At 40.1% G+C, this 13,101-nt stretch overlaps 1 protein-coding gene across 38 annotated transcripts in view; it reads right to left on the bottom strand.

Annotated features, from left to right (window-relative positions):
• Positions 1–13,101, bottom strand: part of LOC137124436 (uncharacterized) — a 274,410-nt gene that overhangs the window by 152,998 nt on the left and 108,311 nt on the right. For 17 of the 38 annotated variants that reach the window (XM_067499386.1, XM_067499397.1, XM_067499387.1 and 14 more), the window contains one exon: positions 258–431. In XM_067499386.1, the coding sequence (XP_067355487.1) occupies positions 258–431 (174 nt within the window). Of the gene's footprint in view, positions 1–257; positions 432–833; positions 1,008–3,793; positions 3,968–5,107; positions 6,966–7,208; positions 7,409–8,875; positions 9,011–9,116; positions 9,252–12,181; positions 12,271–12,382; positions 12,463–12,548; positions 12,633–13,101 lie in introns of all 38 variants that reach the window. The other 21 variants (XM_067499404.1, XM_067499405.1, XM_067499407.1 and 18 more) reach the window with 11 other exon arrangements.

Here is a 13,101-nt window from a genome sequence, read left to right as displayed (position 1 = left end):
TCTCTCCTCCTTCTATTTGCTCCAAGCTGATTCTCTGTTGCTGCTTTATACAAGTGTCTTCAATTCTAAGTCTGACAATCAAATGTCATTTTCACATTTTTACATCGGATTTGTTGACACTTTCAAAACTTCCTTTCAACCACTGAACAGTTTGAATGTGATTTGACCTCAGAAACATGAACCTGTCTGTAGTTTAGTGTCACCACAACTTTCACATCATATTCATCTCAGCACACAACTAAAAAATGTTGTCTGACCTCAGAGTCTCCAGTCTACAGTGTGGACTCTCCAGAAAACCACACAGCAGCTTCACTGCTGAATCCTGCAACTTCTTGTAACTCAGGTCCAGTTCTCTCAGATGGGAGGGGTTGGACTTCAGAGCTGAGATCAGAGAATCACAGCTGATCTCTGACAAACTGCAGAGACTCAATCTGAATAAAGAATCAAAGATGTGGATCAAATCAATAGTAACAATCAGATTTGTCCTAATCAATGGTGTTTTCTCCAAAATGAGCAAAACTAAAAACTATTTTACTACTAAACTATTCTGAACAAAAACTATTTGAATCCCAAATTACAGATGATTTCATGAAAACTTTGGAAAATGTTCAGCAGAAATGTGAAATAAAAACAATTTTCACTTCATGGACTGAAACATGGAAAAACAACAGTTTGGTTCTTTAAACATTTTATACAGTTTATTTAGGAACAGTGAGAAATATAAAAAAGATTTTTTAAATGTGAAAATGAAAGTTTGGAGTTGAATTAATTACTTAATTAAAGTTGTGGATTAAATATATAAAATCTCCAACAGTATCAGTCAGTGAACTGACCTCAGAGTCTCCAGTTTACAGTGTGGACTCTCCAGAAAACCACACAGAAGCTTCACTGCTGAATCCTGCAGGTTGTTTCCACTCAGGTCAAGTTCTCTCAGATGGGAGGGGTTGGACTTCAGAGCTGAGACCAGAGAATCACAGCTGATCTCTGACAAACTGCAGTTCATCAATCTGAATAAAGAATCAAAGATGTGGATCAAATCATTAGTAACAATCAGATTTGTCCTAATCAATGGTGTTAGAGGGACTTTGTCCTTGTGTTATTGTGGATCATCAGAATGTCAGACTTCTACAGACATCATCCAAATGTCAGCACAACATTCATACACCTATTCATGTCAGCACTGATTCAGAACATGCTGCTCACCTCACTCACCTCTGGAATTATCAGACAAACATCAAATCACATCTGACAGACTAAAAACGTCCTACAATACTTTGACTCATCAGTGAAATGGATCAAACTTTAAAGAACTGATCAGCTTTGGTTCCAGACTGTGGTCAGCACTGGTTTGTGCTCCTGAAACTGATCCAGTAAAGTCAGGTCTCATAAGAGCATCAGACTCTATCAGTAACTTCACAAAGATACAAACCTTTTCAAAATCAAACCATCATGAATCCTTCATTCCTCATGTTGCTGAGCTCCTATCAGACATGTTGGATTAAAACAACTTGTGCTTGTTACTTTAAATGTCTCATTTTTAACATGGGTGACACATATTGTTCTGGCTTTTCTATTGCTTGGGAAGCCTAAAGTTTGGGCGATAGAAAAGTATTTACAACTATCCTTTATCAATGGTTCAGAGAAAAAACACATGATGCATGGTATCCATCCATTTTAGCATGTGTTGGCATTTTCAAACCACTAGAGAACAAGAACACGATTTACCTTCTATTTCTAACACACAGTGGGTTAGATTACTGTTGTTGTTCAGAGGTTCAGCTCATCATCTAGCACTAGAAACAGGCACATGGACTCATACACCTTTGTTAGATAGAGTTTGCAATAGAGAGCATGTGTATTAGAAGATGAGAAGCACTTTTTATACTTTTTAATCTTTTTTTGTGCAAAATTTAGGGTAAAAGTTTGAATCCTCCAAATGAGCAATAAAACACGATTTATTGTGAAATAAATGAGCAAATTGAGTTCAGCTTCCTCCTGAATCCTCTTTCTAACTGGATCAGATGTTGGATGTTCTCTTCTCGGATCCTAAATGGAACCTTGTACCTTTCTGTACAAACATGTCTGCAGTGTCACATTTCTGCTCCTGGTTACCGGTTGTGTCTCTACACAAAGTGACATCATCAACAGATTGGATGATGGTGCCACAGACAGCAGTAGCTGAGGAGGCACAGAGTTTCTTACAGAGTTCTGTGGATTTAGCCAGACTTTGAGAAACTTGTTTGATGAAACTGTTTGTGAACGTGTTGGAAATTATTGTTCATAAACTTGTATTGTGGAATTAGTTTGTTATCGGCTAAGTTGAGAAACAAATCCAATAAATGTTCAATGTGAACTAATTGTTGGACCATCAGATACGAGTAAGATACCGACATAGAGGCAGAGATTAAAACTCCGCAAACCAGCTGTGAGGACATCAAAGATGTGGACCAGTGAGGCTGTAGAGGAACTGGGATGTTTTTAGATCTGTCACTAACAGTCTGGATGAGAACACAGACACTGTGATGTCCTACATGAACCTCTGTGAGGACAGCGTCATTCCATCACGCACTTGGATGAGTTATAACAATAGCAAACCCTGGTTTACAGCTAATCTCAAACCCCTTTCAGACATGTAGCCAACATTGGGAGATGTGAAGAAATACTCCAGGTAACTGGGTAAGGGGGACAGAATGCAAAGACAAAGCTTTCTTGCGGAAGTGACAGTGTTTTGCTTTGTTATCTGGTCGTATACCACAGAGTCTCGTGCTGTTCCTTGTATTTGTTTTATCAGAAGGTCCCGAATTTCGTTGTCCTTCCAGTTCGACATTGTTGTAATGTTCACACATACACTCGCCCCAAAGAAAGTCTGGAAAATGCCAGTGCAAGTGTGACAGGGACTTCAGACAGCTGAGGTCACACAAAGAAGCTGCATTCAGAACTGAGGACCAAGACAAATACAGAGAGGCTAAGTACAGATTTAGCAAGGAAGTGAGCAGAACTAAATTAGCACATGGTGAGAGAATGGAACAGCAATTCTCAGCCACCACCATCACCCAGGAGCTCATGTGGGAGCAGAACATCAGCTCCCTCACCAAGAAGGTTTCACCTCCCTGTGATGTGGGAAGATGTGGGTGAACTTCTACGCTGCCATCATCAAATCCATTCTCACATCCTCCATCACAGTCTGGTTTTCTGCAGCCTCCCATCTCTCCAACAGCTGTACATCTCCAGGACCCACAAGAAGAGTTTCTTCCCCACTGCAGTCAGCCTGCTGACCAGTGCCCTAATCCCCCCTAGATAACCCCCTCCTCCAATCTTCAGACAGTGTGTCACACATTTGTATTTTAACTTTTTATTTTTGGATTCTGTGTTTGCACCTGACACCAAGACAAATTCTGAAATACTGTAAAGCGTTTTTACTGCACCCGGCAATAAAAAGTTTTCTGATTCTTATTCTGTGTGATTCTGATTGTGTGACAGGAAGCATCATGCTCAGGTTGAAGTGTCACCTGTTGATGGAGACGAATCAGACACCACTAAAGATACTTTCAATCATGTTTCCAGATGTTTGGTCTGTCTCTCTGCTTCTGTGTGTCAGATTTAAAATGTGTGTTTTTAGACAACTTTTTGTTATTAGATCTAAAACTTTACTAAACATTTGTTTTCACTACAAATTGTCAATTTCTACAGTTTTATTCTGTTTTCTGATTTAAAACTAAATTTACAGCGAAACATTTTGACACGTTTGAACTACAAACCTGAAAAAATGTTTTGAGTTTGCATGATCACTGACCTCAGAGTCTCCAGTTTACAGTTGGAATGCTCCAGTCCAGCAGACAGCAGCTTCATTCCTGAATCCTGTAGGTCGTTAGAGCTCAGGTCTAGTTCTCTCAGATGGGAGGGGTTGGACTTCAGAGCTGAGGCCACAACTTCACAGTGAGTCTCTGAGAGGTCACAGTCACAAAGTCTGATGACAGACAATAGAAAATATCAACTATGCTGAAATCTGACACACAATAAAAATAATGTTTCAGCAGATAAACATGAGCAGATGTAGTTTAGGAGGCCAATTTGTAAGTTGTTCATGTTTCTGCTTGAAACCTGACCTGTCCACATGTCAAAGTGTCTTCCAACAACAAATACAATGACAAGCTGAGCTCAAACATGTCTTTTCAATAGTTGTTGTACAACAGAGGTCCACAGAAAAGACAAACTAACTAACTCAGGTTACAAACTGAAACTAAACATGATTAGAGACAATTCATTTTATCTAATTGTTGATTGTTGAAAATATAATTAATGACTAAAATGATCCTTTAAATGGAATTAAGAAGGACAGAAAAATGTCTTCTTAAGCATATGAGAGAGGGGAGGTGACATCACATCCTCTCTCAGCTGAAACAGTCACTTAACATTTAGTTGTTGATCCAAAATGACTGGGGGTCAGTTTGTTGTTCAGGAAGGAGGAGCTGGGGACTGAAGCACTGATCTTGAGGTTCGTGAACAACCTGCCTTATCTCATCACACACAAAACTCTCTCCCACTTTACATTTTATTGAATCTCAAAAACGTGTAAAAGCATTAAAGCTTCAAGGTCTGTTGGTTCCACCAGATCACAGATATTAGAATAAACATGTCTGTATATGAACAGAATAATAAAGTGACACATTATAGAAACTTAGTGGAGACACTGTGTCCACTGTAAAGAAATCAGACATCAGTAGAGACCATGTCAACTGTCAAAACTGCTTCAACACAAACTCTAAAAGCCAGAAAATGTTCGGCTGGATTTGTATTTAACCTCCACAAACCAAAGACAGACACAACACAAAAATCATTTTGTCTTATGATGAAAAATAAAAAATACACCGACGTCTCTTATCTGTTGTGTGACGTGGACATGAAGCAAGTGATGAGGACATGGACAAATAACCATGATTAAATTCCTGATAATAAACAACACAAGAAGTTGAAGATGTGATTTTTTTAAAGAAAACCTTTAGTGTTGAAAGACTATATTAAATTGTATGTGTGATGGTTGATTTCTTCGTATTGAAGCTTCATCTTTATGTTACTTTATAATTTTAACCATCACATCTGGACTTACTGAGCCTTGCTGCAGTTCCTCACAGCTGGGATCAGTCTCCGTCGTCCCTCCTCTGATGTGTTGTACTTCTTCAGGTCCAACTCATCCAGAACCTCCTCTGACATCTGCAGCATGTAGGCCAGAGCTGAGCAGTGGATCTCAGAGAGTTTCTCTGATCTGTTCTCTGACTTCAGGAACTCTTGGATCTCCTGATGTACTGAGTGGTCCTTTATCTCCATCAGACAGTGGAAGATGTTGATGCTTCTGTCAGGAGACATTTTATCACTGTTCATCTTCTTCAGGCTGTTGATGATTCTCTGGATGATTTCTGGACTGTTCTCTGTCTGACCCAGCAGACCTCCTAAGAGTCTCTGGTTGGACTCCAGAGAGAGGCCATGAAGGAAGCGAACAAACAGGTCCAGGTGACCATTTTTACTTTGGAGAGATTCCTTCATGGCCCAACTTAAAAAGTCATGAAAACCATGAATTTTATAGTGTTGATTGCCATTCCTCAGGAACTTCTCCAGTACCCTTTTCTTTTTTGTGCAACAGTTGAAGGAGTAAACTGCAGCCAGAAACTCCTGAATGCTCAGATGAACAAAGCAGTAGACTGTTTTCTGGAAGATCACACTCTCTCTTCTGAAGATCTCTGTACAAACTCCTGAGTACACCAAGGCCTCTGTGACATCAAGACCACACTGCTCCAGGTCTTCTTGGTAGAACATGATGTTTCCTTTCTCCAGATGTTCAAACGCCAGCCTCCCCAGCTTCAGAAGAACTTCCCTGTCAGCCTTTGTCAGCTCCTGTAGAATTGTTTGTTTCTTGCTCTCTCTGTTTAACTGTTTGTTCTTGGTTTTGTTCCTCTTATGTCCCTCACCATACTTGTTCTTCTTCCTCTTGGTCTGAACCAGCAGGAAGTGTGAGTACATGTCAGTCAGGGTCTTGGGCAGCTCTCCTCTCTGCTCTGTAGTCAACATGTGCTCCAGAACTGTGGCAGTGATCCAGCAGAAGACTGGGATGTGACACATGATGTGGAGGCTCCTGGATGTCTTGATGTGGGAGATGATTCTGCTGGACAGCTCTTCATCACTGAACCTCCTCCTGAAGTACTCCTCCTTCTGGGCGTCAGTGAAGCCTCGTACTTCTGTTACCCTGTCGACACACGTAGGAGGGATCTGATTGGCTGCTGCAGGTCTGGAAGTTATCCAGACCAGAGCTGAGGGAAGCAGATTCCCCTTGATGAGGTTTGTCAGCAGCACGTCGACTGATGACTTCTGTGTGACATCAGACACAACCTCACTGTTGTTGAAATCCAGTGAACGTCTGCTTTCATCCAGGCCGTCAAAGATGAACAAAAGTTTACAGACAGCCAGCTGCTCTGCTGTGACCTTCTGTAATGTTGGATGGAAAACATGGAGCAGCGTGAGAAGACTGTGCTGCTCATCTTTGATCAAGTTCAGCTCCCTGAACGAAAGCACAACCAGCACACTGACATCTTGGTTTTCCAAGCCCTCTGCCCAGTCCAGACTGAACTTCTGCACCGAGAAGGTTTTTCCAACACCAGCGACGCCGTTGGTCAGAACCACTCTGATGTGTCTCTGTTGGTCAGGTAAGGCTTTAAAGATGTCGTGGACCTTGATTGAAGTGTCATGGAGGGTCTTCATCTTGGAAGCTGTCTCAAGCTGCCTCACCTCATGTTGGGTATTAACCTCTTCACTCTGTCCCTCTGTGATGTAGAGCTCAGTGTAGATCCTGTTGAGGAGGGTTCCATTTCCTGTTTCATCACTTCCTTCAGTCACACATTCACATCTCCTCCTCAGACTGATCTTATGTTCATCTAAAACCTCCTGCAGACCAACATCTGCTGAAAGAGGAGAAACTGTGTGAGAATAAAGAAACAGAATCTGGTTTGTTCTTTGTGTTACCAACAAAAACAAAAACGTTTAAGAACCTGATTTTTATAATAATGAATAAAAATATTAATATATAATTAAGTATAATAAACTGTTTTTATAATATATATATATATATATATATATATATATATATATAATCACTGAAGAAAACCAACAAAGTCTGAAGTGTTTCAGAATATCTAACATTAAAAAGTGTCTAGTCCTACTTTGTACTGTTCTGGATCTTTTTCCACACTGGGGACAGGAGGAGTCTCCTGATGAACCAGACTGGTCCCAGTATGAGCTGATGCACTGTCTGCAGAACCAGTGTCCACAGCTAGTAGAGACTGGACCCTTCAGGACGTCCTGACACAAAGCGCAGCAGGACAGCTGCTCCTCAACAGAAACTTGAGTCCTCTTTGTGTTTCTGTGGACATCAAACACAAACTCACTCTCAGTAGATGAATTGTAATATAAGCAGATGCATTGACTTAGTTGAAGCTTTATTGTTTTCTAACTGCTTGTAAATCAGACTTCAGTCCATTCAAATGAGACATTTAGCTACTAAATGTCTCAAGTAGCTGTGAGTCATTTCAACATTCTACACAAAACAGCACAGACATGTCTCAGAGTGGACTGAGAGCTGTGCTTTAGAAATAAAGGTACAAGTGGAGAATAATGAGGCTTTAAAAAGCAGAAATCCATCAGAGACATCAGAGGTCGTTGGTTTGACACAATCAACAGTTCAACAGCAGCTTTTCACAGGAAAAGTAGAACACAGCAAATGAGCTGATGAACTGAGGAGCACACATCTTGTGGATGAGTGGAAACTCTTTTTCATTTTGCAGAACAAACATTTTAAAAATATTGAGGAAGTCAAGAAAACTGTTCAGCTGTAGGCAAATATGTTTTCTCCTTAACAATGAAACCATTTAATGAACATCAGCTTAGAAACATAAAGACTCTGCAAACTGAAATATTAACAAGTTCATCATGAAGTGGAAAAGTGTCTCATCATGCAACTCAGGATTAAGAGAAAACAACAAATATTATTGAGGTTAAAAGGTGGAAGTCAAAAAGGTTTTTCCTTTCATACGTTTATCTTCAGATTTCACTTTTCTGTCCTTTATATTGCTTCTTTTCACTTTCACTATCTGAACACCTGTGTAATGTCTGATGCTCAGACACAATGCAACAACTCTGAAACTCATTCTATCCAATGGTTGAACCACAAAAACTCTGAACTCTGTCACAAATAACTGAAACATCCATCAATATCATTGATTTTTGCATCTGTGTGGACTTGGTGTGTGTGTCACTGCTCTGCACTGTGAACATGATATGAATCCAGTTTCAGGTCTGTGTGTCTGTCTCACCATGGGACACAACACACAGACAGTCTCACTCTACTTGTGAGGACACTCAGTGACATAAATCCCTAACACAAACCCTAAAACACAGTCTTGTCCCTTTGAGTTGTGTGGACGTCCAAAAATGTCCTCACAACAAAGGTACTGAAACAAAATGTGTCCACACAAGGCAACAAAGAGGAGCAGACAAGACAAATGTGCACTTCAGTTGTGTTCATACAAAGTCCTTCCTGCAGGGTTGTGTGGAGGTGTGACCATGTTTGTTAGTGTTTCAGAACGTAACCGCTGTGTAACCATCAGAAAAGAGCGTTTGATTTCTCTGATTTAGGGATTTGTTCTCACTAACGCTGCTCCCTCTCTTCATTCACTCACTATGTCTCTCTACCGCTGCATGAGACTCATGTTCTAGGACCAGGTTTTTATTTCATCTGTTTTCTCTTTGTGTTGTGATGGTGGACACACACGTTTCCTCTCTGGGGATCAATAAAGTTTTTAAACTAACTGCAGAAGAAAGTGTGTCTTACTTTGTGTCTGAGGGTCCAGGTTCAGGACTGAAGCCTGGAGGTTTATCTTTGGAACAGTCACTCTTCATGGACAGACAGCTGTGTCCTGCAGACTCTGTTCTGTCCTCTTCCTCCATCTTCTGGACGTCATTCACTCTGAAAGATAAATTAGTTCCACTGACTGTGAGACCAGAACAAGAACCAGGTCAAACACTGAGAAGAAAGTGTAGGAAGAAAGAAAACAGAAGAAAGTGTCTCTTACTTTGTGTCTGAGGGTCCAGGTTCAGGACTGAAGCCTGGAGGTTTATCTTTGGAACAGTCACTCTTCACAGACAGACAGCTGTGTCCTGCAGACTCTGTTCTGTCCTCTTCCTCCATCTTCTGGACGTCATTCACTCTGAAAGATAAATCAGTTCCACTGACTGTGAGACCAGAACAAGAACCAGGACGAACACTGAGAAACGGAGAAACCAGGAAGTGAAACACACACTGTAATAAAAGCCGACTGTCAGTTTTATTGGAATCTTTGCTCCATTTCTTGGTTAAATGTAGTTGTAATTTTTATTATTCAGCCAATCAGGACTTTGTGTTCACAGGTTAATAAACTGTTCACTTTCTAAAACGTAGAGAACAGGAAGTTCTACATATTACGTCATCAGTTTCTCTTTATGTGAACAGCAGTGGACAGTGTGTGTTGTGTCCTCTACAGTCCACAGGGACAAACGGACTCAGAGACTTTGACAGTAAAATAAGAAGAATGTTGGATTAACACTCACCCTGTCTCACACTTCACTTGGATTATTATTAGTAAATTTACATTTATGAATATAGAATTTAGCAAATATAAAGATAAAATTGATTAGAAAATATTGGTCACTCTCCTCTTCACTTTGTGTCTTTGTCCTTCTCTGTCCACCTCTCTCTGTCCCTTTCTGCAGGTGTCCCCGACTTTGGAGCTGTGTGTTTCTCCAGTGTGCAGCTACGGGTCCTACCAACCTGCCATATGTTTGGTTGTTGCCCACCCTGAGCCTGGTTCTGGTTCTATACATCTTTATAGTCTTGACTTTATGACTTTGTTGTGAATTGACGCTTGATAAATAAAGTTGAATTCTATGTAATTGAATATTCAGAAAAACAGTCTTTAAAGGAAAAGTTGAAATTATTGAGAATTTTGATATGAATGAAAATAAGGACATCAGACTGAAACACAGTATAATCACAGGTCCAAAACTATTTCAAAGAGATTTCTCTTTATTAGTTCAAATATATTTGTAAAGGTGGAGTCTGAACTTTTTTCCACTTCAAGTTATGGATAATACCATCCCAGTAAGACTTCACATGAGGAGCAGTTACAGGAAGTTTTCTGTCTTATTGTCTTAGTGACTGACTGGGAAACACATCTTTCCTGCATTGGTTTGTCTGGGATCAATATCTGAAACAGGAGCAGAGACAGAAAATCCTTTGAAGAAACCACCTATTTTAGAAAAGACAGAAGAGGGGACAGCATCCAGATCGAGTTAGGATCATGTAGGAAACGTCTCAGCCAGTTGATTTTGAAAAATCAAGTAAATTCATAGCACCACACTCCCCTTTGTTCATTAATACAGACGTCCTAATATAATGAATTCTCCTCTTCCAAACTAAATCCAGGAACATTGTGTCATTTTTCAAAGTAGGGTCATCTACATATAAAGAGACAGCTGCATACGCAAGTGTGGAGACACCTTCAGCCTTTGAAAGCAAGATTCTGCCCTTCAATGCCAAATCTCTCTGGAGCCAAGCATTTTATCTGTAACTGGAGAAAAGTTGGAGGGAGTAGAGTTCTATACACAGTATCATTTCCAGGGTTCATACACCTTTTCAAGCTTTTCCAGCACTTTCCAGCTGTGCTAAATTACACATTTGCATAAATAGATAAATACTAGAAATGATTAGCAATTTTAAAATCATATTTTAAAAAATGGTATTATGCTACTGTAGCATCTGTAGCATCACAAACACGAAATAATTTACAAACACAAAACTTAAACTCGCAATATTTAATAGGATTTATTAATATGATTTATAAGAAACACACAACCAGTGAACTGTATGAAATGTCAGTCACAGAGGGAATTAAGGCTACTGATTACCCGGAACGTGTTAGGACAGGGAAGGGAAGTTTGACACCAAAACATGAAATCATTCCTTTAAAATAATCATATCTGCAGCAGAAAACCAAACCTATACCTATATCCCCCACACACACAGACTATATCAAATGCTGTGTGGCCACACTGTAACAGTGCTAAAAGAGGAGCACATTCATTAAGTCCATCAAAACATCCTCAAACATTCAATCTCTTTACGCTGAAGTCTCACTCACACAGCAGACTAGTGTTACCTCTAACCTCCAACCAAAAGAGAATCAACTCCTTCATCTGCTGTCCTCCCAATCAATGGGGAGACAGCAGGGGGATCAACAGGTGGCACTGATGACACACTGATTACAGCAGAACACACTAAGATACACACTCACTTGACAAATCATTTTCTGAAAGACCTAAAAACTACGATTATTTGTCTTTGTATTGTGCAAATCAAAGCAAAACCTGATTTGACCAATGAAACAGCATTAACAACACAAACCAGGAGCAACTATGACAAAAAGTTGCATTAATGTGGCAATTTCATACCAATCTCCTTTAAATTGTGCATGAACGTTCGGTTAGTCTGCTGAGTAACAGCCAGTACCAGCAGGATCTGCTACTTGATGAATGTGATCAGAGAAACATTTTTTTCATTTTTCTAATTATTTCTATCACTGTTTATTAGCTATAAAAAAGAGGGTGTGTGTGTTTCACCCAGACAGTACGATTTCCTTAAGATGATTCTTCATTTGTTACACGATCACACTTCACTGTAGTTGGCTCACTAGTTTCAGAACTGTGGACCAGTGGGAGACATTTTCCACCTCAAACACAGTCTGGGAGACACTGCTGACTTTTAGTCCTGGCTCCTTCTATGCATTACGTAGATACACAACACAGAAAAGACTGAAATAAAAAGGAAACCACTAAGTTCTGTTATCCAAAATATTCAAAGCTATAAGCCATAATATCCCTAATGATGTCACAAGGGCCCTATGTTGCTGTATATATATGTCCAAACGGAGACGCTGGACACGTCCACAACACAACCGTGACAAACAAGTCAACCAAAGAGACACAACACAGACAGGAGCAAACACTGCTGGATGTGGACTCAGTCACACAGCCTGATCCAGCTTCTCTTTGGTTCTATAGAGCTCATGTTGGACTGTTGGACTGATGTTGCATTAACACTCACCCGCATTCAGCCTCAGGTTTCCTGTCGTTGATCGATTTAAAATGGAGTCTTGACTAACTGCGCACTTTCAGTTCTGTGCTGTTCTTCCCCTAAAAGGACAGGAAACCACAGAGTCACATTGAGGAAGAGCAGAGCTGCACTGAGCTGCTTTAAAAAGGACAAATGAAGTAGAGCTCAGGATTAAGTTAGTGTGTCTCAAACCTTTTAGAGCTGGAATCAAGACGTGAGCAGAAACACACGGCTTTTTCTGTACCGACCATCGACTTTATAGAGGAAATATTCTAAAGTGAAATTTCAAAAGCTCAAAGTGACAAACTTTAATGAACAAGGTGAAACAAACCAGCCAGTGAAGATTTGTGTGATTTACCTGTGAAGAGCAGCTGAACACTCAGACGTTTCTAAGGAGCAGTTTTTACTCGTGTCGACTCAAAATGGCGTCTGAACAAACTTCCTGAGACAAACTTTGTGGTTTGTTTCAGGACGTCACATGACTCATCTGTGTGTTCACATATTTTAACCACGACATGTTCTGACTGTCGGCTTTAACGTTGGGACTGCAACCATTTGTATATGTAACCCTCCATTTTATGGACTCAAAAGTATTTGGACAGTAGGATGCTGAGCTGTTTTATGGGCAGGTGTGTTTTTATTCCCTCATTAATGCAAAGACTGAGTTCACATATGAAACATTTCAATTTGCAGCTACATTAAAACAAAAAGTTGATCACATTCAGAATGAGATTTCCTAGTGTGTCCTAATGGACGAGTCCACTAGTCTGAACAAACATGTTTAAAACTGAAACACAGAGAGGAACCAGAGGAAGTTCCACACACACACACACACACACACACACACACTCTCTGATTCCTCTTTTAGTTTCCAGAGACACATTAGACTAAACACACATTAATGTTGGATT

The sequence above is a fragment of the Channa argus genome, chromosome 3 (assembly GCF_033026475.1).
Source record: "Channa argus isolate prfri chromosome 3, Channa argus male v1.0, whole genome shotgun sequence".
In the NCBI taxonomy this organism is placed as follows: Eukaryota; Metazoa; Chordata; class Actinopteri; order Anabantiformes; family Channidae; genus Channa; species Channa argus.
This window is presented reverse-complemented; position numbering and strand designations above follow the sequence as displayed.